Source organism: Catharus ustulatus, chromosome 3 (assembly GCF_009819885.2).
Source record: "Catharus ustulatus isolate bCatUst1 chromosome 3, bCatUst1.pri.v2, whole genome shotgun sequence".
Classification (NCBI taxonomy): Eukaryota; Metazoa; Chordata; class Aves; order Passeriformes; family Turdidae; genus Catharus; species Catharus ustulatus.
In genome coordinates, this window is record NC_046223.1 from 87,926,522 (window position 1) to 87,950,817 (window position 24,296).

Genomic DNA, 24,296 nt, shown 5'->3' on the forward strand with positions numbered 1-24,296 from the left:
CCTGCCCCGAGCCGATTGGCGGAGCGGGGCCGGGATCCCCTCCGGCGGGGGGCGGCGCTCGGACGGGGGCGGCCGCTCGGTCACCTGCGGCCGGGGCGGCCCCGCTCCGCTCCGCCGGCCCCGCCGGGGCGGCCGCGGCGTCACCGGGAACGGCCGGGAAAAGCCGCAGAAACAAAGAACATGGCGAGGGGAGGAGGAGCTTACGGCACCTCAACCGCTGGGAAGGACGCTCTGGGGGCGTACAATGCCCGCCGCGGGGCGGGCTCGCTTCCCTCCGCCCCCTTTCCCCGCCTTGTGGCCGGGCCGGCGGGGGGCTGGGGCGGAACGGAACGGGACGGGACGGAACGGGACGGGCTGAACTGGACTGGGACTAGACTGGACTGGAGGTGGCCGTCAGGAGTGGGTCCGATGTCTGCGCAAGTTTCGCCTGGAGTTGGAAAGTTGGGCAGGACCCGTCCAGGTAAGGAGCGGGCGGGGGTCCCGGGGCACCTGCGGGCCGGGCCGCGCTCCCGCTCCGCCCGCAGCTCCTGGGGCTCCGGCCGGGGCCGCAGGTGCGGCAGGAGCGGGCGGCCGTGCCCAGCGGGCCCCGCGGAGCCGGTGGGGTCAGGCAGCCCCCGCCTCTGGAAACTTTTTAGGAGCTTGGAAGGTTGTCCGCCCTGGTTTTCTCCCTATCTGGGGAGAGCCGCCGCCGTGCGCTACCCCGCGGCACCTGGTCCAAAACCTGGCGGGACTGTCAGGGCCGGAGCGGGAACCTCCTAAAAAACTCTACCTAAAATTGCGTGGAGTTACAGTCCTACCTGTGGAGAGCTGCCGGGACCGCTGCCCTTGTGAAAGGAAAACTCTCCAACCCGTTTACTTCTGGCGTCTGCACAGAGTGCGGCTCTCTGCTGGTTTTTCTCAACTCTCAAATTATTCTTTAGCTCTGGTCTTGAATAAATATTGCTCATGTCAGAATGATTATGGTACTGTTGAGAGGCCTTGGTCGGGATTTTGATCTGTTTAGTTTGTACTGAGATGGAGACTTTGTTTTTTTGTGTTTTTTTTAAACTAACTAATGATTTGAGCATCGGTTTGAGGGGTAACTTAAATGAATCGTTCTAAGCGTTCAGCTTTTCGGCGTTTGATTTAAGATGTCCTGAGCTAGTTAGCTGAAGTTTGAATTTTCAGAAATGTTTAGAAGTGAAGAGATAAATCACTGGGCTGCTTAAAGTCATGATTAATGCGTTCATAATTAATTCAGTTACGGTCCCGTCCCCCCTCCAATCCTCCCCCGGAATCACATCGAGGCAGCTCAATTGCATATCAAAAGCCTCTTCTCATTTTCATTTAGTAAGTTATTAGACTTTCAAACTGTTCTTGCTCCTTTTCTTCTCATTTTGCTCACACCCTCAACAGTTGAAATGAAGTTTTGGGGCAAGTCTCAGTGTACTTGCTTAGACACAAGTAATAAAGACAGCTTAGTGATAGAAAAGCCAGGAGTGTAAATAGCCATTATTTTCCATCAAAGGTTAATTAGTTATCATCTTTATATCTGTACGTGTAAGTATAAGACGGGTAAAATTTTAGGATGAAAGTGCACAGCAGCTCTGGAAGGTACTGTTACACATTGCTCCAGCTTAAGAAGAATATCTCTTTAAAATGTGTTGACATTTAATTGACCTTTGAAAGTTCATTCTGTTAATCATACTCAAAGCACTAAAGCTATGGTTGACTGATCTGGTGCTCGTACATTCAGCCGTGCTCAGCATATAAATTCTGCAGCATAATTGCTACTTATTGAGCAAGAGTTTCTTTTCTTCTCCGAAAATGAGAAAGTTTTGCTTCGCCTCCGGCTGGGTGCTACGGGTAGAGTTGTGAATCCAAATGCTTTTCTGCCATCAGTTGTTGTGGGCGGGTGTGGCCTCCAGCCAGGCAAGAAATTCCTTTGCTGAAACTGTGGTTTTTTTCCTTCCTGAGGCCGCACATAGGGCAAGGTAACCTTGAAGGTTACTTCTGTATCTACTCTGAGTCAAAACACAATAGGTCACTTAGCTTTTTATGTTTTAAACTCTTCTATGTGCCAGCTTTTTGAATGGAGAACGCTGAGTTTTAAAAGGTTGATTGAAGAAGATAACTCCCCTCTCCCCCTCAAAAATTTGGCTCTCAAAGTCAAATCTAATACACTCATGTTAATATGCACGCTACCTTTTTATGGCTGTTGTCCATAGCTTTGTTGTAACTCAAACTCATACAGATACAGGGAATGGAAGCATTAATTATGACCTCACTGTCAAAAGATCTGGGAAAGATTAATTTTTACTGGGTTCACTTTCTGGAGAGATTTCCCAATGAGGTTAATATAGTTGGTAATAGTTTTTGTCTGTTGAGACCTCTTGTGTCATATAATGGATTTGTAAGACTGGGGAAACACTAAATGTTAAGTGAAGTGTCAGTGATTCCTAATACATCGTTAGCTCTTTGCTGTTACCACTGAAAACTAATTAATATCTTTTATTCTTAGTGATAAATCTACTTACAAAGTTAGAGATCTGGCACTGCTGTTGTAGTTTTCTAAGGTATTTTGTCAATGCTGCTTTTGTACTGGATTCCCCTTCCCCTAACCGTGAAGACAGATGTGATGTTCAAGGTGCATTTGCAGCCAAGTAACTGCCCTGCCACTGTGTTGAGTTAGGAGCTGTTAAAGCCCACAGAGGGAGGAGTTCTCATCTGAGCAAGGGTTTTCGTCAGGGCTGTGTCCACCAGCACACGAGTGCTTTGAATACTAAAAAGTGATCCTGCAGTTGAGTTTTGTTTATTTTAGTATTTAGAAGAGATACAAGTACCACACGTGATTCATTTCACTGATTCGTTATGAAGCTGAGTGAAGATAAATGTGTCCAGAGTATGTCTGTACTTTCTGTGCAGTTGACAGAAGGAGGAGGCGAAACATCCAGGGTAGCTTAAGGACTGGAGTGTGCAGATGCCTGACCTGCAGCTGCCCTGATGCCTGTAGCCCAGAGCTGGCACTCGCTTTGTCTGTGGGACTTGGAGGAAAGAAGCATGCAAGGTGTCCTTGGTCACATCAGAGGGCAACGCTCAGAGCCTCGGGGACCACCAGGACATGTAGAGGGAGATCTGCTCTGCAGCTTAGCTTTTATAGAGGCTTAAGTCTCGGGTCTAGCTAGGTGAAAGTGTCCAATCCATTTGTTATTTGCAGTTGCAAACAGTGCCCTGGAATAAGACGCCTGAGCACGGTCCCCTTTTCTAAAGGGGTCATCTTAGTGATTTGGGGGAGTGCTTTGAATGTGGTGGCTCTCCAGGGTGGCAGAATGGCAGAAGCTAATGGACTGAGCCTCTCCTGTTGAAAGCAGTGGTCAAAGCATGTATGGCATCACCACATACGGGCACAGGCATCCAAGTGGGGCAGTGAAAGCCAAGTTTTGAGTTGTGCCTGAAACAGGCCTAGAGGAGGATTTAAACCTGAACTCTTCTTATCCTAGTGTTTGTATTGTACAAAAAGGTTTCTGGTGCAGCTAGTGTATTCCCAAACTCCTTATTTTATTATAAGGGTAAAGGACAGATCTGGAAGTTACACATTCTTGCACTTCAGCAGTTGAGGAGTGACAGAGTGAGCAGGGGATTTGAGAACCACATGATGGTTTGGACGTGCAGTATTGGTTCAGTCAGTGTTATGAAGGCTTCAGTGTTGGTACAGGTATGCACTGGCAGGAAGCTGTGTGCTTGGATGGTAGTAGCAGCCAAGAACGGATGTTTAAAGTTTTAATGATATCTAAAACTTTATCAGACACCTCAACCTTTGAGGATTAAAAGGGAGAGTCTTATAAAGGTGATGGTTGATGTTCTTTCTATCTGCATTCCTAGATTACTCTGAGGAGGATAATGTGAAGTCATTCTCTGAAGATCATGGCATTGCGTGAAAGGAATGTAACACTGGGCCATAAATTAACAGGAACAGGAAAAGCTCATTCTCAACTCCAGTTGAATTCTCAGCTCAATCATTTGCATATGTAATCCTTTGTACCAAAAACTTGTACTGTATAAATATACTTTTTACAATAGCAACCTACCACAGCAAAGAGATTTTTGTTCTCTTAAGTTCAGGTGTGTAGAAAATAAGTTAAACATTATTCTGTAAGACTGCTTCTGTCTATGGCACTTCATGTTGAATAAAACACAGGATAATATGTTGTTGATCAGTGTTAGATCCACAGATGCTTTTCCTCTGTAACCATTTAGAGTGCATACATAGACAGGTTTAGTTGCATTTTAACATACTCGCCGGTCAAGGTGAGCCCAAGCCATCCTAATGTGACATGCCTGACATAATCCCAAGGGGATTAGTTCTTAAGACATTTGAAAAATAAAGTCAGATCTCGCTTCAGTGTTTTTCCTAAGTGACACATGTTCTAAATTAAAGCTTTTGCAGCAAGTTGATTATAAACTTTCTATGAGTCTAAGCAACTGAGAGCTGTTCTTGGAGCTGTCAAGAGATGTACTCATAGCTCTAATTTTTAGCTGACTACTAAATCTATATTTATCCACCAGGGATTTTCCTCCTCATTGACCATCAGAGAAGTGGGGGGGGGGTTAACAGAAAAAGATTTCATATGTGTCCTGTTTCTTCTGTTTGTTTTTGGTAATCTCTGGGCAGTTATTTCTGCTATCGGGGTAAAATGCAGTTACACGACCTGTTTGCATCTGTGGAAAGCTGTGTGGGGGCAGCATTTAGAATATCGCTTTGTGACTTATACTGAAAACTTTGGGATGAAGGTGAGGAAGAAAGATAATTCTAAGTTCCCAATGTCTGAAGTTAATCAGTAGGGTTTTTTTCTCTCTTTGTGTCCTCCTCCTACCTCTCATTTCTCACATGCGGTTCTATTTTAACTGTTCCAGAAGGGCTCACTCTGCCTCTTCTCTTGCAGAACTCTGTAGTATGTGCATTCTTTGGCATGTCTGTGTTGATTGCTGTGTAGTAGTTTTTTGAGAACGTTGGAACTTCCCCAGTTTCTTGGCTAGGGGATTTAAGCTACTAAGTCCTCTCTTCTCTTGCTTCACTGGTCAGTCTAATGCTTTCTCCTTGCTTTGTATGACTGTGCCTCTCTTTTAACTTGGTGGGCATTTTTTTGTCATGTGCCTGTTAGTCTCTTGAAACTTCTACTTCTGAAAAGCTGGAAGGAAAGACCTTTTCACAGTGATGAGGATACAGTTAACATTAACAAGATTCAGGTATGTGGCCCTGTCAGTATGATGTCAGCATTTTATTTGATAGATCAGAATGTTTAATTTCAAACTGTGGGAACAAGCAAGTGTTTAACTACTGATGTTCAGTGTCATTCTGTTCCGTCGTTTCATAAACCTGGTCACACCCAAGAAAAGGGGAGGCTGTTGGAAATAAGTGACGTATGGGACCTGAGTAGGTGTATTGCTCCAATCGGTATGTGTGCAGCATTTGCTGCACATGAACTCTAGTTTTGTTCTATAAATGTTGCTGTTATGTTTCTCTTGCGTAGTGGTATGAATAAACAAGCATTTTCTGAATTACTTTAGAACATGCTATTCTTAATAAAGTTGCTTTCTGCACACTTTTAGTGAATGTTTTGCTCCATATAGTACCCAGTAGTTCACTTTCATCTAGAACTAATTACTGGTAATGTTCAAGTACCTTTGGGACAAGAGCCATCAATGCATTGCACAACTTCATGGGTTAGGATGTGTAAACCTTGAAGACTATTCTGCAACATTGGGGTCTTGTGCCGTTCACTGTGGAGTGCACAAAGTTGCAATAGTGTTGTGGGCAGAGCCTGTATTTGTTTTGATCTACTGGAGATGAAGGATGAACATTGTGATTGTACTAATTATTTTGAGAGTCTTTATGTCCCAGTTTTGTGTTTGAGCTCTAAATGAGGAAAGGAGTGATGGGAAAAAAATGGCCTCCCTTGTATTTGCAGGGAATTTGGGATGGCTGCAGTGTCCTACCTATAGGCAAGCAGAATTTTTTCTTGCATTAACAACCTGACCATGAAATTAGAAATATGAGGGTAAATTTGCAGCATATGAGATATTAGTCACTGGACTCTCAGGAGTGTAGCAGGGTATAAAATAGTTCCCCCTGGATGTGACTTTCTCACAAATTGCATGTCCTGAAAAAGGAAATAAGAAATGTGAGTTAGGAGACAGTTTGCAAACTACAGGATGAAAGTTCTTGGAGGATATGTTTGAATATGGTTCTGCTCGGCCCAGCATATGTCTACTCCTGTGTGCAGGGCATGTGCCATAACTGTAATGTGTCCCCAGTGCCAGAGGCTTATCACTGCAGCTGTATTTTGCCTTTGAAATGGACAGTGCAGATGAAAGAGTTGTAAATGCTGTAGTTATTTTGTACACTGTTAAAGCTAAGTAAATGTTCTTTGCTAAGCTTGGGATCTGTTATGTTATGCTCCCTTGGACAATGCTTCTCCCATAAAACTATGAGAAGTTACTACCATTGGAGCCTGTTTTCTAGTCTAATACAAGCTCTTTACTTTTGTACTGACCCAGTACATGGTCTTAGTATTTATCTGTCATGACAAGCCGCCAACTTACTGATTCTGCACGGGGAGGTGACGAGCATTGTACGGTTCAGCACAGTTTCAAGCTGGATGCTGCACTGCTCATGGAATAGCAGCTGGCACGGCACTTGGCTCTGCCAACAAGGAGAGAGAAATGCTTCACACCACCTGGGTGTCACCCACTTCTGCCAGCTGATACCAAAGAACAGTTGAACCTGTTGCATCTTCCTTTCTGGCCAGTACTTAGGGTTTGCAGGCTTCACAGCGATTCCCTCATGACATTGAAATGGAGAGGAGTAAACAACACAGTACTGTTCACTGATGCTATAGCAGAACATAGTGTTCATACTCCTCTTTACCTTTCACATGTTGCTGCAGCTGGTGGTGGAGATGTGTTTATCAAAGGCATCTTTGTTTCATGTGGCATATCCAAAATGAGTTCAAGTACCTTCAAAAGGTGTCAGGAGCGCAAATCGATAAATATTATGTCTTGAGTGTATACATTTCAGTTAGTGCTATGTCCTGGACTTCTTTTGCTTTTGTTGTGTGCTCATAACTTAGATTTCATGTGTGTATTCTCCCTCTAATTTAGGTTGGTTTACTGTAGTTCTCCTTATTTTGCTTTTTTCTATGCTCTTCTCAATCTCTATTTCTTTGGGTTTTGCCTAATATTGTAGTTCTGTCTTGTGTATCTGTTTGTTTATCCATCTTCACAGGAGTTCTCTATGTTTTTCTTCCTCTAGAATGATTGCATGAATAAATTCTTCTCAGTCTTAAAGGCTCTGGGGATTTTGCTTTTCTGAAATGATGTTAAATCTGAGATTGATTATGTGGTTGGTTTTGGTTGTGTAATCTGTACGTTTCTTAATTTAATAAATGAGAAGTCATTATGCCTACTTCTGGTGGCAAATTTAAAATTTTCAGTGTTCCTTCTGAATACTTATGCTGCCTTAGCAGTTGACCTTTATCTACACAAACTGAGAGACAGCTGCATTCAGGAGTAATGTGTCGCTTTAAACACATTCTAAGTTTTAAATGACGGTGCCAGAAAAGGACACAGTTCTAATCATGGTTGTTAAAAGCTATTTGACTTCTTGCAGTCAGTCCTAATAATGAGAACTATGTGATCTGAACTGCTGAACTTCTGGAATTACAGTAACTTCTGTTCATGTATGTGATACAGATTCCTGGAAATCTGAGGAGCAGTCTTGGGTGGACGAAGAATGCAATTCTCCCCGGAGGTGTGGATATCTCTTATGAAGGGGACTGAAGTAGGATCGGCTGATATCCAAGGAGTAAGTTCTTGGGCTTTTTTCACCAGCTATATTGCTAGTGAGGTGCATTGTAGTATTCATTCACATAGGTGGATTAGAAGCTTAGGTGGATTAAAGTCTTTAATGATTATACATTGAGGAGAGAATTTTGGGAAGACCTGAGAAAACTAGGCACTACATGTTGTTCATGATTTTACCAAGAGTTTTGACATCTCGTTCCCAAATATTTGGATGTTTTGTGTCTCGTTTAGTTCATAATTTCAACTGCTTGTGTACAACTGCCTGCTTAGTGCAGGGGGAGCCTGCTGCTTCAGGCATTTTAGAGCTCAGATGCAGTTGGGAGAATTGGATTCATCTGTAACAGTTGGAGATACTCTTGCTGTATCGTAACAGCTGTGAACTTGAGTTCATATAAGTAATGTGTGCTTAATCTTCCTGTGTTGTCAGTGACAGGAAGAGGAGGAATATTTTCCCATATTTAATGATGATCTTAAAGTTTTTGACAAGCAAATTTGAAAATGTAAACTATGAAGCTACTTAGGAAATAATTGCCACAAGTTAAGCTACATAGAATTTGCAAATACTTTTCATTTGCATTTTCATCTGTTGATATTCCAGTGTTAATCTGATATAATTAAAAACTGATTTACCGGTCTGAGTTACCCTATCACCTCATCTGTACGGAAGGTAACAGAAAAGATAGAGACCCTGTTTTTGAATTCTAAGAGCACTTGGCAAGTTTTGGTTTAGTTGCTTTGTTTGTAGTTTTTTCTTTGTCACCAATAATCCATTCATCTGACTTAGAAAAGTTAGAATGTTCCTTTTGTCTTACCTGTATTTTACCTGTTCAGGTATGTTTCACCTTATAAAGATTGGCATGTATAGCCCTGTTGAGTCTTGGACACTTTCTTACAGAACACCTCTGTAAGAATACTTTACAAATTAAATTTCAGAATGATAAAGACAGCTCATTGCCTTCTCCTGCATAACAATCCATACTGTGTGACAAAGTGCCTCACAGTTTTAGATTGACCTTCTTTTGACTTTCATACAGATATAATCTGTTTGTGTTTTTAAAATGGAAAGGTAGCCATATATGGAGTGGAATTGCATATGGTTGCTGATAGAATGTCCTTCATCTAATTAATTTCATTTTATAGCCTTCCTACATTACCCCCCTTTAAGGTGTAGATATTAAGCCAGTATATTTACAAACGGAATGATAATTTTAGTGTCATAAGTAAGTGTAATTAGGCTGGAATACTTTAATTTTGCAGTCAGTGTTCTGCATTTGGGGGTTTTTTGGTTTTGTGGTGGTGTTGTTGTTGTCGGTTTTGGTTTTTTTTTTTTTTAAACTATCTATGTATATTGTTTTACAAGATGATGTAAGTGCATTTTTAGCTGGTTTGTGATAAATAAGATGGAGGTTGCCAAGAGAGAAAATGTTTTCCTTTTTTCCCAAAGTATTGTTATAGTCAACATATTTTCTTACTGTCCTGTTCTTCAGTAGATCTTACACAGGAAACACCATTACCTCCTCATATTGCCAACTTTGGGATAAGTTGGGGTCCTTACTGAGACTTTCATAGTCATAGCTCTCCTAAGGAAAGGGTGAGTGGATCCTGTGGCTCTGGTGTGGTATATAGATGCCAAGTGCTAGGAATTCCTGGAATGTAGAGTTGTGCAGCACTGATAAAGTTTGCTTTGTTTCCTTAGTGACTTGACCCATTGAGAAAATGTGATTCCCTAGGAAGGTTTAGCAGCTCGAAGTTTGCGTTGAATAAAAGGAAAGGCCCTAGCATAATTCTGCTTGTTTTCACCTGCTGCCTGAAAGATTAATTTTCTTAACCTTAGTGTAGAAAATATAACCCTGAGTTTTGAAAGTGATTTATAGAGATCCTTCACACTTATCAGTTTGAGTAAATACGCCACAGGCTTCTGCGTTCCAGCTACAGTCTTTTCATAACCTTCTCGGTTTACAGTGTGGTAATTTCATTTGGGGTAAAGAAAGTTTCAAGGAAAAACACCTTCTAATTAGAGTGATATAATCACTCTATTTGCCTGCTGCGGTTTCATATGACTTCAGAAAAATAGTTGAGTGATTAATCTTTAATTTTCCCCATCATTAACTTAATAAGGAAATGGGAGCTAGAACAAAAAACAAACAGCAGAACTGTACAACTAAGATGTTGTTATGCCAAATCTTTTTGGCTTTTTCGTTTGGTGAGAAATGCCATTCTGCCAACTCTACGTGAAGTGTAGCAGCAACTGGTTAGCTCAGATAATTCATAGAAGTCTGGAACTTTATTGAAGCCTTTGCAGAGCTTGCTATACAACTTCTTCCCCTCTTCCCCACACTCCCCTCTGGGCTGGGTGTTGTTTTTTTCCTATGGTTTTATTTAGAAGCAAATATTGCATAAGCTAAACTTCTAATATCATATAATTTCCTTGCACCCATTTTTCTGAGGGAAAGGAAGCCATCCCAGACACTAGTGAAATACCCTTCAGAAGGGTTTGGTTCTATTTTTGTGGTGGTTACTATCTTTAGTTGCTGTGCTGATAAGTGAACTTTGTTGTAGTGTAATGCATTTTTTGTATGAATCTGACAGGATTGGTCAAGTCTCTTGGACAGCAAAAACAAATACCACAGTGGAAGCAAGTCCCTCTTTTTGTATGTCTTCATTTAATTCTTACTGTGTGTAAAACAGGCAACATAATACTAGGAGTGCAGTGCTTGAATAGAAAATATGCCTGGCTGTTTGCAAATGTTCATCTGGAAGTTGTACTTTTTTTTCATTAGTAAATACTATAAAAACAGTCCGATGTACATCTGCGGGCAGCAACACAGCAACAGAAGTTGTAGTGATCTTAACTAACCTGCTTGGAGGCTTCTGCATGTTAATAATATAAAATAAACAGCCAAGGAATGTGTGTTGCTGTTGACAGTGAGCGACTGTAAACATCCTCGACTGGAAGCTGTGAAGCAGCAGATGGGGCTTTCAGTCGGATGTTTGCAGCTGCCAACTGCCACAGACGTCAAGAAATGTTTGACTCTAAAACATAGCTGTCCATTTAAAACCTTTATTTCATTTATCACAGGCATACAAATTAGGCCAAACTTTTCTACATACCGCTTAATCTTTCTTGTGATGTCTGTCTTAATATCTAGAAATCATCCACTCTTTGTTAGGAAGAATAAAGAATGGAAACAGGCTATATTTTTAGCTGCAAACTCGGTTCTAAGTTTTCAGAGTTGTTTGTTTGTACAGGTTGCTTGGCTTTGTTTTTAGTCTCTGCTAGAAAGTTTTCACAAAATTATTTCACATCTTGTGAAAATCATCTCTCCAATGATTCATTTAGAGTTTGAAATCCTAAGCCTTGTAGGAAATAATCACTTAAAGGACTTCTGGAAACTAGAAATTCACCAGTAAGCAAAACTTGGTGGGAGAGGAAGTATTAAAAATGTATTTTTCCTGGAATGATGGGAGGTCAGGAAGATTTCATGTCTCCAGGTTTATCTCAGATGTATCATAGCATCTCAGCTGTTTGAGGTTCAGTGATCTTTCCCTTCACCCTCCCTTGCAACAAAAAAACCCAAAAAACAAAAAATAAAAGGAGGAAGTGCTAAAAGTTGATTCATACTTTTCATAGTTTTCTAGAAGTCACTTGAGGCAATTTCAAAATTCCAGTCCTGCGAACTAATTATATATGTGGGCGGACCCTGTTGCTAAAATAAGACAGAAGAATTTATGTGATTGGGACACTACTTAAGGGTGATTGCTGATATACCTGAAAAAGAGCAGTGAGGTTGTAGCACATAACTGATTTAAGTTGATACTGAAAGCACTAGTGAATTTCTTCTTGAGAGAACATAGAGAAGATATGCATGCTTGGTACATGTGTTAAATATCTATGCTTTTGGTAAAGCAAGTTGTGTTACTTGCTTTTTTTCTTGTTGTCAGTATTTTTTTTTCTCAAATATGTTAATGTGCATGTTTGTATGAAAGTATGAGAGGACATAGTCTAAACATTAATCTGTCCCTTCACATTTCACATAAGATACAGATACCCTAAGACTCTACAGACTTCATGACTTTAAGGAGTTCATGTTCTGGTCAGAATCCTTAAAAAAGTATTTTTGTCATGTAGGTAGGTAAAACAGTATCTGCAGTGTCAAAACCCTCATATTTTGTATTTGAGACACTTCACTAATCTGTGTTTTGCAAATAGCATTCAGTGAAGATTCTTGTCAGGTTCAAATTACAGTAATTTCATGAATACAAGCCGCACTGAGTATAAGCCGCATTGCTGGGTGTTGGCAAACATTTTGTTCTTTGTCCATAAATAAACCGCACCTGAGTATAAGCCGCTCTGTCGTTCACAGGGAGGACCCGTGGCAGGGTGGGGTTTACTGTCTCGGCTCGGCCGTGCGGGTTCAGGGCTACCAACAGGGCTGAGTGGCCCAGCTCGGCGCTGCCGCTCGGTGGGGCCGCTCGGGGCCAGCCGCCGCTGCCGCTGGGCTCGTTCGCCCCGGCCCAGCGCTGCCCCGTGGTGGCGGGGTGGCACAGAGCCCGCTGGCACCCGTGGCGGCAGTGGGAGGCGGGGATGGAACCTGCCTGCTCCTGCGGCGGCGGCACGTGGGGACGGGAGCCCCCCGAGCCGCGGGGCCAGCAGCACGGAGCCCCCTGCCTTCCCCTGAGCCGCGGGGCCAGCAGCACGGAGCCCCCTGCCTTCCCCCTGGGCTGCGGGGCCAGCAGGAGGGAGCTGCCCCGCCTTCCCCACCCCCTGCGCTGCCTGCACAGAGCAGCTCCACCCACCGCGCAACAGAGTAGCAATTTGTAACAACCGCGTAAATGCCAGGTTTTACTGGCAGGTGCTCGACTTTACAGTTTGCACTGACTCGGTTTGCACTCCCGGGGTTGAAAATGCCAGAAAATTATTCACATATTGGCCACTCCTGAGTATAAGCCGCATTTCCGGTGTGGGAGCAAAATTTCGGTCAAAACGGTGCGGCTTGTATATTCGTGAAATTACTGTATATTGTATTTCAGTAAGGCTGGAAGGTTTTATTAGGATTGGCACTGTACATCATCTTGCACACTTCTTGTTCATAGTAAAGTATGAGGTGTCCCAAAAAGGATTTACAGTCTGATCCAAGACCAGTAGCATCAAAGTGGAATGTAGATGATGTGGGCAGGAGTCACATGGGAAGACTAAGAGGAGGAGGGCAGAGGGATGAGCATTTTTAGGCTTTGAGTTGTTTGCTAACTAAAATGTAGGAAGACAGAAGACGTGTCTTCTTAGCCAGTTATTTATTTGGCTGTAAATATTTGGAAGATGATGGTTTAATTGGATAGTAGGTAGATTTGAAATTAGGACAGATAGTGATGAAGCTGTGATTTTAGGCTGATTTTTTTTCTCTGCAGATGGAGCAGGTGAAATGGGCAGAGGTTTCCAAAAGCCTTTTCTTGCAGATCTAAGTGACTCTGACAAGCTTATAGTGAACTCAGAAAAAGAAAACTCAACAAATACAGCATTTGACTTAAAATAATTGCAAATTTAATTCAGGGCCAAGGTAGTTGTTCAGGATATGGCTTACATGGGTTGCAGAAGTAGCTGCATTTTTGTTATTTATGGCAGAAAAAAAAAGGGAATTACAGGCAGCAGTCAGATTACATTCGAAAATTATAGAGGTGGGTGTTACTGGTGACAAAGTAGAACAGTAATGAACAGAGTTGTGGTTTAACAAGTGCTTAGAGGCGTCTTTCTGGGCTTAAAACTGGCTTTATTGACAGCCACTTTCTAAGTGAACTTGTAATGAAATTTATGAGACTTGGATGCACTTGAGAAATGCCATCTAGGCAGAGGATTCTTGACATAATCTCCTCATCTGGAAAGCTTCGCAATAGTTTTGAAGAGGACTGAGCAATAGGAAAAGACTTGCATAGGCAGTGTATTTAATATCAAAAGCATGAAGTACCTCCTGTGAAGATTTACATATTGATAATATTTGTGCTTTGGCAGGAAATTCTTTCAATACCCATTCTATTACTCTTCTTCCTGAATTACGTACTGTCTCAAAGTTCAGCATGTTTCTTCTTGGAAAATGTAATAATATGTTGGGACTGTGTTCTTCAGCCTCCAATCACACTACATGCACATGAGTTTTCTTCGTAAAAAGCAGCTTCAGACATGTAACCTGCTCTTCTGCCAACTACCTCTTAAAACCTGCTAGGGCTAAACTTCAGAAGAATGTATGGTGCTTTGACCCTGGCTGGATGCCAGCCACCCATGAAAGCCACGCTATCACTGCCTTCCACAACTGGATGGGGGAAGAAAATAAAACAAAAGGTTCATGAGCTGAAATAAGGACAGAAAGAGATCACTCTCCAAATATATCATATATTCATCATGGGCAAAACTGACTTGACTTGGGGATATTCATTGAATTTATTACCGTTCAAAATTAGAACAGAATAATGAGAAGTAAAACAAAGCTTAAAAGCACCTGTTCCCCACTCCTCCATCCTTCCCAAGTTCTACTTCCTCCCCCATAGTGGCAAAGGGAGATGGAGAATGGTGGCTACACTTAGTTCATCACAGATTGTTCCTGGTGGTGCTCAGGGAGAGGAGTCCTTCCCCTGCTCAAGCGTGGGATCTATCCCTTGAGTGACAGTTCTCCAGGAACTTCTCCAATGGGAATCTTTCCCATGGACTTAAGTTCTTCGTTGACTGCTGCAACATGGGTAGCTCTTCAAAGGGTGCAGTCCTTCAGGCACAACCTGATCCAGTGTGGATGCCCCACAGGGTCACAAGTCCTACCAGGAAACCTGCTCCAGCATGGGTTCCTCTCTCCATGGGTCTCTGGGTCTCTGCTAGGAACCTGCTCTAGCACAGACTTCCAGCAGTGTTACAGCATATTTTGGGCTTCCACCTGCTCAGGTGTGGGTCTCCTCCATGGGCTGCAGATGGATCTCTGCATCCCCCCAGACTGCAGGGAAATCTCTGCTCCTAGAACGCCTCTTCCTCCTCCACTGACTTTGGTGTTCGAGTAGTGTTCCTCTCACATATTCTCACTTCCCTCTTCTTTGTGCCAAATTTTTTTTGCACAATAACTTCTTTTCCTTTTTAAATATATTATCATGGGGCACTACTACCTGGTCAGACTGGCTTGGTCTTGGCCAGCAGCAGTTCCATCTCACAGATGGCTTTCCTTGGCTCTGCCACACACAGGGAAAGCCTCTGGCAGCTTCTCGCGGAAACCACCCTTGTAGTCTCAACTGCTACCAAAATCTGACCATGCAAACCCATTACAAGAGTGTTAGGACAGTGGCTCTTGTTTTCTGTCTGAAATAGCAGCTGTCTGTTAGATTACCATACCTTAAATACTGCTGTATGTTGTCCTACCTGGTACTTGTTTAGGTCACCATCTCCCTGAGGAGGCAGGGTGTTGTTTTCAGGCCCTGGCTTTCAGATTTGGATAGGTCAAGTCAAGCCTTCTTCACGCATCTACGGAAGTAGCAATGCATTCTCAAAAAGTTTCTTTGCTCCCCAGCCCTGTTTGAAAGAAAAGAACAGGTCTTTTCTGAGGGGTTTTGGTTTTGACTCTGGGGAAGTTGTGTCTGCCAACCAGGAAGGAGGGAAGTAAAGAGGCAAGTCAACCTGCACTATTTACATCTGCATACTGTTTATGGAAATAATCTTTAACATGACAGGGCAACTGTTGGAAATGGCCTGATCCATCTACCTACATATGCACTTGTTCTGAAGAAAATGGAGGTAATGATGTGAACGGAAAGCTTTCAGTACTGAGTTGCTGTTCCTACTCAAACTGCACTCAAAATGGTATATTGTTCAGATATATGCTTTAACACTTTGCTTGGAAAGGTTTAATCACCCTGTTTCTTGGGAAGGTCTCTTTGTTAATTATATGTGAAATAGACGCTAAACAATGTGCTTGTGTTGTTTAGAAACAGAATAAAAGAAGATTAATAAACCTGTATCACTAAAAAAATCTGAGCTAGAAAAAAGGATGATTCTTTTGAGTTGAAGTGAATTGAGCTGAAATTGGCATATAACTTTTTCTCTCTAAGCAGTAATTTATAGACCAAGATGCATGAATGCCATTTTTTTTTTCTATTGACATATACAGACTGTTTTGGTTTTTTCCTAGAGCTTCAAATAGTTATTATGAAACAAATAAATGAACAAAGGATATGGGAAGGAAGCCACGTGCCATGCAGTGACATAGTGTTTTTCCAGATGATAGCTTGAGGCATCTTTTTAGCTGTGGCCGTCAACGTAGCTACTTTTATTTAACAATACATCTCTTAATTTCATATGGATAGCCAGCATTTTCCTCCAATTCAGGCTTCCTGTTATTGGCACTTGGATTTTTCTTGTGAATAAATTGGAAATACTTTGTTGCTTTGTCTTGTGTTGCTGAAGTATTTTCTCTTCCCCTCCTTCTTTGTACATCCTTTGAATAAATACATACCTCCTTTCATAGTGCAGAGCATAGAAAATTAATTCAAGAACTTCTGTCTGTAGCAAGGCAAGACTATCAGTGGAAGAGAGGGATGTTGCTCCAAGCAGTTTTTTGCAGTCTCCTTTAGGCATCCAGGTGTATTTCAGTCAGTAGTAGGTTTTTGAGCATCAACATGAGCCATTCTGTCTTCTTCATTGCACTCCTTTTGTAACTCTTCTAGCTCTCCAGGATGCTGTGCAGAGATCTCGTCTCTTTGCTTTCACCATATCACTCATTTCTTTGCCTTTCCTTGACTCGCCTTTATTCATTAGATGCAACTTTAACTGCTTGCTTTTGTCTTCCTCACAGCCTGTACATGAAGTAACTCACAGATCCAGCTGTTCTGTAATGCTGTTCTTCTCTGTTATGGACCTGAACTTTTTCAATCCCTTTCAAATTTTTTTCCTTGGTATCAGAAATAAAAGGTTAATCAGTCAACAACCTTTTAAACTCGATTTCACGATTATAAGCCGCAATGAGTATAAGCCGCACTTCGAGTGCCAGCAACTTTTCGTTCTTTGTCCATATATAAACTGCACCTGATTATAAGCCGCATCTTACAATACAGGATGTGATAAAATTCTATCACCATCTGTTGAGGGTGGGGGCAGTGATCCTTATCTCAACAGCAGATATTCTGCTAATGGGCCAGCCATTGAAACCAGGCGGGGCATTGTTCTTTATCTTTTCACACCCCATCCTTCCTCCAGCCAGTCATTTTCTGCTAATGACCCATTGAGTCTCACTGTGTGACTGATAAAATTACTTCATCCCATTGGAAGTTGCTCCAACCAGGGGGAAGAACCCAACATTTCTTACCAAGATAAAAACAGAGGTTTTGGGACACTAAGGTAGCCCCTTTCTCCACTGGACTCCAAAGGAAAACTGGATTTCTCCACATCACCGCTGGACCTTTGGAGGGAAACTGCACCTTCTGCAGGAGCACTGCTCCAACTGAACCACATCTGTCACTGCAGGAGGATGCAGCCACCATTTAATGGGACTGCTACCAACACCCTGCCTGACAGGGTGTCAGGTTGTACTCTGACTTTGTCAGGGTTTGGGATTTGTTTCTTTGTAGTACTGTATTTCTATTTTAATTTCCCTAGAAAAGAACTGTTATTCCTAATTCCCATATTTTTGCCTGAAAACCCCTTGATTTCAAAATTCTAATAATTTGGAGGGAGGGGGTTTACGGTCTCCATTTCAAAGAGAAGCTCCTGCCTTTCTCAGCAGACGCCTGTCCTCCAAACTAAAACAGCAACTTTTCGATATAAGCTGCACCTGATTATAAGCCACACTTTGGGTTCGGACCAAAATTTTAGTCAAAGTGGTGCGGCTTATAATAGTGAAATTACTGTACTTTGCTGTAGTGAAAGCTTTGAAAAGAGTTTGTGCACTCTGCTGAAGACCATAGGCTGTTAAGGGATGTTCTTTCAGTAATATTTATAGTACAGTAGTTTCATGAATACAAGCCGCACGGATTATAAGCCGCACCCCCGGTGCCTCGACAATGTTGCTGTCTTTGTCAATAGATAAGCCGCACCCCGAATATTAGCCGCACTTTCGTTCGTCGCGAGAATCCGTGCGCAGCTTTCACAAATTGGCCAATTAGTAAGAGGATCGCGGCATAGCGGGCTTTACTGGCTCGGGGCGGGGCCAGGCAGGCTCGGCCCGCTCATGGTTGCCGACGGGGCCGGGTGGCCCAGCTCAGCGCCACGGCTCGGCGGGGTGGCCGGGTGGTGCTGCCGCCGCCGCCGGGCTCGCTGGCCCCCCTCTCCCGTCAGCACCGCCCCGCTGCCGCGTTCGCTCGCCCGGCTGGCAGGGCTGCCGCCGCCGGGCTCGCCGTCCGCCCCGCTGCCGCTTTCGCTCGCCCCGCGCCGCGCCTCGTGAGCGCCGCGCCCGCCCCGCGCCGCGCCCGCCCCGCGGCGCTTTCGCGGCTCGCGGCTCGCGGTTCGCGGCTCGCGGCGGCGCTTTCGCGGCTCGCGGTTCGCGGCTCGCGGTTCGCGGCGGCGCTTTCGCGGCTCGCGGTTCGCGGCTCGCGGCTCGCGGTTCGCGGCGGCGCTTTCGCGGCTCGCGGTTCGCGGCTCGCGGCGGCGCTTTCGCGGCTCGCGGTTCGCGGCTCGCGGTTCGCGGCGGCGCTTTCGCGGCTCGCGGCTCGCGGTTCGCGGCTCGCGGTTCGCGGCGGCGCTTTCGCGGCTCGCGGTTCGCGGCTCGCGGTTCGCGGCTCGCGGTTCGCGGCGGCGCTTTCGCGGCTCGCGGTTCGCGGCGGCGCTTTCGCGGCTCGCGGTTCGCGGCTCGCGGTTCGCGGCTCGCGGTTCGCGGCTCGCGGCTCGCGGCGGCGCTTTCGCGAGCGGCGCTTTCGCGGCTCGCGGCGGCGCTTTCGCGAGGGCCGCTTTCGCTCGCCCCGCCGGCAGGGCTGCCGCCGCCGCCACCAGGCTCGCCGGCCGCCCCCTCCCGTCTGCACCGCCGCCGCGTTTCCTCGCCCTGGCCGGCACTGCAGGCCCCCGCACCGCCGGGTTCCCCCACGCTGCTGGCCCCGATTATGCTGGGCTTCCCCCGCTGCCAGGCAGCCCCACCCGCCGGCCTTCCTGCTTCTGCCATGCTCCCCTGCACTGCTAGCCCCAGTTCTCCCGGGCTCCCCCGCCCTGCTGGCCCGGGCTCTGCCGCCCCCCTGCCCCGCCCTGCTGGCTCAGGCTCTGCCGCCCGCCCCCCACACTGCTGGCCCCGCCTCTGCCAGGCTTTCCCACCTCTGCCGGGGCCGGCCGGGCTCCAGCTTGGCTTGGGGCTGCCGCGGGCTCTCACTTCCGTGTTGGCAGCTTTTAGAATTTTGTTAATAGATTAGCCGCCCCGGAATATTAGCCGCACTTCCGGGTTTCCACCAAAATTTTGGTCAAATTGGTGCGGCTTGTATTCGTGAAATTACTGTACTCTTTTTCCTCTTGCCCTCCTCACCTTCTGTATACTTAGAGAATAGGATTAGTATTTTCATATTGCAATGTTGACTTTGCAGAGTTGATAGCTGCATTTCTGATGTGTGCTGCTATTTCTGGGAAGCTGTCTGCTTTGTTCTGTGTGAACAGTGAAAACATTTACTTCCTCCAGAAAGATTTTCACCATTCTTCCTAACAACTTGTATATCCTTAATGTTCCTTTATATATATATATTTATATATATATATATAAACTTGAAACTAATTGTATTAAGAAGTTCCACTATACAAGACTGATATACTCTGCCTTGTATTTTTATTAGGGTGTGTACATATGTATATACACCCCCACACACCCCTGTATCAGGACGAAGGTGAAGAAAGAGGCAAAGGAAGCTGTGCAAATGGCTTGGTTTTTTCCTACTCGTTGCCTAGATGTGCATGCTGTGTGAAGTAAACCAGCCTTGTGTTCTAGAATTTCTTCATACAATTAGTTGCTTGCTCAGATATTAGTGACTTAAAAAAATAAAACTGAATACTTAGTCTACCTGCATTATGTACAAATGCTGCTGTTCCATTAGAGCAAGGATCTTACTAGTGTGTCAGCAATTTAATTTATGGAGGCTAGAATGGTCTGTGAAGTCCCTCTATTTTGATTGGTAAAAACTATGTAATGTGAAAACCTTTCTAGATATCTGATCTGATTCTGGGATTCATAGCAGTGATTAATTCTCTATAAATGTTCCTCATCAACATCCAAAAATGTTTTCAAAACATACATAGTTTGTTTCAAACAAACTAAACAGTGATGAAATGGCAGAAAGCCTACGTGAGGACACACTTACTTGCTATGTCCCTGAAATCATACCTGCTATGAGAGAGTTTAGTCTTTTGTTTGAGTAGTGATGCCCCTTAAGAAACTCCAACCAGTAATTGGAGCTTCTGTGTAATGCATGGAAAGCAGTGAAAGCAAGCAAACTGGCTTAGGTCCTGGTCTTAGGGCGAGACACAACCAGGAGCAGAGGGAAAAGAATATAAAGCAACACTCACACGGCTCTGCAGAGTTGGCACAATGTCCTGTCTGCTAAATCTTCTCCAGCTCTTCTTGGAGAAATTTGCATGTACAGAAGCATCTTCAGAAATACTTAAAAGACACAGGTCAGACTTACTTGAAATGTCTGCATTTATTCTGCAGAGCTTGTTAGATGAGGCCTAGGGCTATGGCCCTGCAGATAGACAGTTCTGAGCAGAGGTGGCAGCTGTTGACAGGTCAATAATACAGGTATCAGTGAAGTGCCTCTGAGCTGCTTATTTTATGAATACATAAGCTTCTTCACAAAGAGACTAATAGGAATTATTAACATTCTGAAAATAAGTATGGTCGTGTCTTAAGGTGGAAATCTACTGGAAATATAATTTCTCTGTCCCACTATGGGTTAGTGTGGTTATTACCTTTGAATACTCCGTGGGATTCTAATTGTTCATGAAAATTGGTAGGAAATACCTATGATAAGCATTACATTTCTGAACTTAGTACAGCTGTATTGTAGTTAATTATATTTGATCTGCACTGTTCTAGGCTTACATTAATGAATAAGGAGAGGCCCTTTTACATGACAATTTTATATGTTTTATTTTAGATACGTATTTAGGAATGGGATGACTTGTCCCCAGTTGCCCTGCTTGTTTCTCTCCTTTAACTTCAAAGTCAGTCTGGGATAATTACCTCAGGTGTACGTACCCTTGCTCATAGAAGAGCGTTTGTAGTCATATGAATTTAGTATTTTTTCCTCAAAGGAAGAAATTCAAAAGGTAGAAAGCTTTTTAACAACACAAGGGAAAAGATGAAATATGAACTGGAAAAGTGTGGCATTTTTGAATGGCTTACTTAGTCATGGAAAAATCCATAATCAAGTGAGATAGCAAAGATAAAATGTCTGAGAATAGAGGTGGAAATGGTGCTTTAAAATATTCTTTCCCTTCCTCCTGCCACAGGAATCCCTAAATAGATGTGTGTCAGTTTTTATTCCATGAATATAAATTAGCAGATAATGAACCAATGTGTAAAATTAGTAAGAAAATGTCATGGATGGAGGGAGGACAGCTGGACAGTGAGAGAAAAAAAGACTTTTATTAGACACAAAAGGATTTTAATGTTGGTGCTTCTGATCAGGTAAAAGTCAAAATTATATAGTAGTGCTTAAAAGCAATACTCTTTAGACTTGTCAGGCTTGTGATTAAAAAGCTGGGGCGTAGTCAGATACAGATGTTGATGACATTCTTTCAACTTTAGCAAGCCAGAAGGATGTTTAACAAAAACTATTAAAATAGGACATAGCTTAGAAGATGCCAATAACTTGTATCAAGGAATTGGATAGCAGTAATATAAAAAAACTCTGTGGATGCCTAGCTAAAATTAGTGTACTCCAGATTACAGAGAGAAACTGAACTGTGCCAGGGCTTAACTAGGTGAGTAGAGTTTACGACTGCTTATAGACTGTCAACTTGACATGGTTTTGGACAGAAATACTGAAATAGGACTTGGACCAAAGTAGGTAAGTTGAGTAGATCCTACCAGGAAATGGAACTCACGTGTTAACATTGTCTATTTATTTTATTTCCTGTTAAGTCAGGCAGATGAATAGCCTCATACAAACATTAGCCTTTATGATATATTCCATGATATTGGATTTAGCAGCCCAAACATCCTGATAGAAAAAATTGAAATACTAAAAAATCTAGATATGATGTATCTGGTGAACAGATTTAAAACTATCAGTGAAGAACAGTCACTGAGGGGTATATTTCCCTGGGGTGGAGAGTGGCCGGCTTTGATTCTTTATTTTCTCTTGGTTTCCTTTTTTTCTCTGGAGAAATCCTCAGGTATTCCTGTTTGCTTTCAAGTGAATTAAATATTGGAAAGGTACAATGAAGATGGGAACGGGTCATATGGTAGGTTGCTTGTAACTCTTAGGAAGCAAGGTGGTACTGTTCACCTTGAATGCAATCAAAATACATACATGTAAACATTTAGAAACCAGAAGCGTAGGGTATGTTTACACATCTTCCAGGCTGAATTTATAACAGTGAGGAGTTAGAGTGACACCCTATAAGCCTAAGTGGTATTTTGTACTTTTTTCAAGGCAATATGTGCTTTGAGGATAGGTGGACTGTGACTATGACCTAGTGCATAGCTTCTGTGTTGGAAAAGGGAAGGCAAGTCTATTGCAAGGCAGTGGGCAGTGCCAGGAGTTTTGGGAATAGAGGGAGGCATGAGGAATGAATGTCTGGCTTAGCAAAGAAAAAAAAAAAGAGAAAAAGCAAACTAGTAAAGCTGAAAATGTGGAATGGACGAGCATGGGAGAAACAGTACTAAAAGCTTGAAAACAAGTGCTGCAGATAACATTTTTGAAATACTTAAATATTTTCAATCTGTTTTTTGTGTTGAGCAGTAGAGCATGACTCTGTCAGGCAAAATATGTCACCAGTGTACCTCTGATGCATCTGATCAAAAGCATTCCTGCGTGCCTCACTGACAGGGTGGAAGCACAGAACTGACCGGCTCTGTGGGGAGTGAGGGTGTGGACAACAGTACAACAGTGAGAGGGATCAGCCTTTAACTTAGGGTGTCCTAAAGAGATGTACCTTTGTGTTTGAGAGAGAAAGAGAGGCAAGGATGCTTGATGTCTTCTGAAAATGAAGCCTTCAGAGGATTCATCTCCATGCAGTCAGCAAAGCGTACTGATGGTTTGTTGTTTTTTTTTTTTTTTCATAAAGCATGATTGTGCTGTTTTGACCCCTAAAGAGGATTGTCAGCGTCATCTTACAGCTTGTGTTCGATGGTATTTTTGAGAGGGATACTGCTTGGCTATATAAGAACAGCATGTTAAAAGTGTCATTTGAGAGTTCAGAGAGCTGGCTGGTCTCAGACTTGAAGTAGCTACACTATGGATTACTTCTAACACCGAGCATGCTCTGTTGCTGTGAGCTGAGGTTAACAGATCAAATTCCTAAGTTAGTCAGTCTCTGATTCATCTTTTAAATGTTGTTCCAGGTCTTCAAAGTAAGCCAAATTCTCTACAGCAACAAATAGTTCCACTTCTCTGAGCATACTGAACAAGTAAATAAGTCCAGCAAAATCTAAATGCAGTTTGGCAAGACAGGATAATGCTGGAAACACTTGCCAAAATCGACTTGGCAAAAGCTCTTCTGTTTTTAGTATTTGGAATAAAATCTGACAAGATCTCAGCTCTCTCTCCATGGGAACTGTGTGACTCTCTTAAATATTCTTACTATCGGGTAGGTTGTGTGTAAGGAATATAGCTATAGAATTACTGGATGCCTTTCTTGCCCAGTATCCTTTATCTCCAAGATGTGAGAAATGGGTTATAGCTACATTAGCAGAATCATTCTGATACTTGTTAAATAAATGGGAAAGTATGCCTGTAAATATGAAGGGGCAATGTTTTCTCAAGTGTTTAAAACTTAGTAGTTGTTTTGTCCCAGTCTGGCCTTAGTGAAGGTCTGATTTCTGTCAGCAGAATGCAGTCAGGAGAGCTTTTGAGTTGACAGCCAGCAGATTAATATCCCATGGAAACAAATCCCAGAAGATGGAAGAACCAAAAAAATAATGGAAAGAAATCTAGACCAGTAACCTCCAGTGTATTATTTTTTTCTTCTTCAAATTTCTAGTGATGCTTGTGGTAGCACAAATGCAGATTAGATGCTGCTGTTTCAGTTAAGGCTATTTTCACCAGTGGGGATTAAATGGTTTGGGGCATTGTTAAATGTTCCAGGCATATGTGACAATATGAAAAATAATACTTTTACACTTTGTGCAATCAGTAAGCAGGTAAAGAAAGAGAAATAGATTAAGGCAGGCAGAAGCTCTGGGGGCAGGGGATAAATAAGTATCACAGGCCTTGTTTTGTGGGGTTTTTTTTTGTTTTTTGGTTGTTTTGTTTTTGTGGGTTTTTTTGTTTGTTTGTTTGTTTGTTTTCTTTTTGAATTTTGA

General features: G+C 43.2%; 1 protein-coding gene across 1 annotated transcript in view; it reads left to right on the top strand.

Moving 5' to 3' along the window:
* Nucleotides 1-358: 358 nt before the first annotated feature.
* OGFRL1 (opioid growth factor receptor like 1) overlaps nt 359-24,296 on the top strand; it is a 92,637-nt gene continuing 68,699 nt past the window's right edge. Inside the window, exons 1-2 of the mRNA XM_033054577.1 lie at nt 359-460; nt 7,732-7,843. Coding sequence (XP_032910468.1) covers nt 7,772-7,843 — 72 coding nt within the window. The 5' untranslated portion in view covers nt 359-460; nt 7,732-7,771. The remainder of the gene's footprint in view (nt 461-7,731; nt 7,844-24,296) is intronic.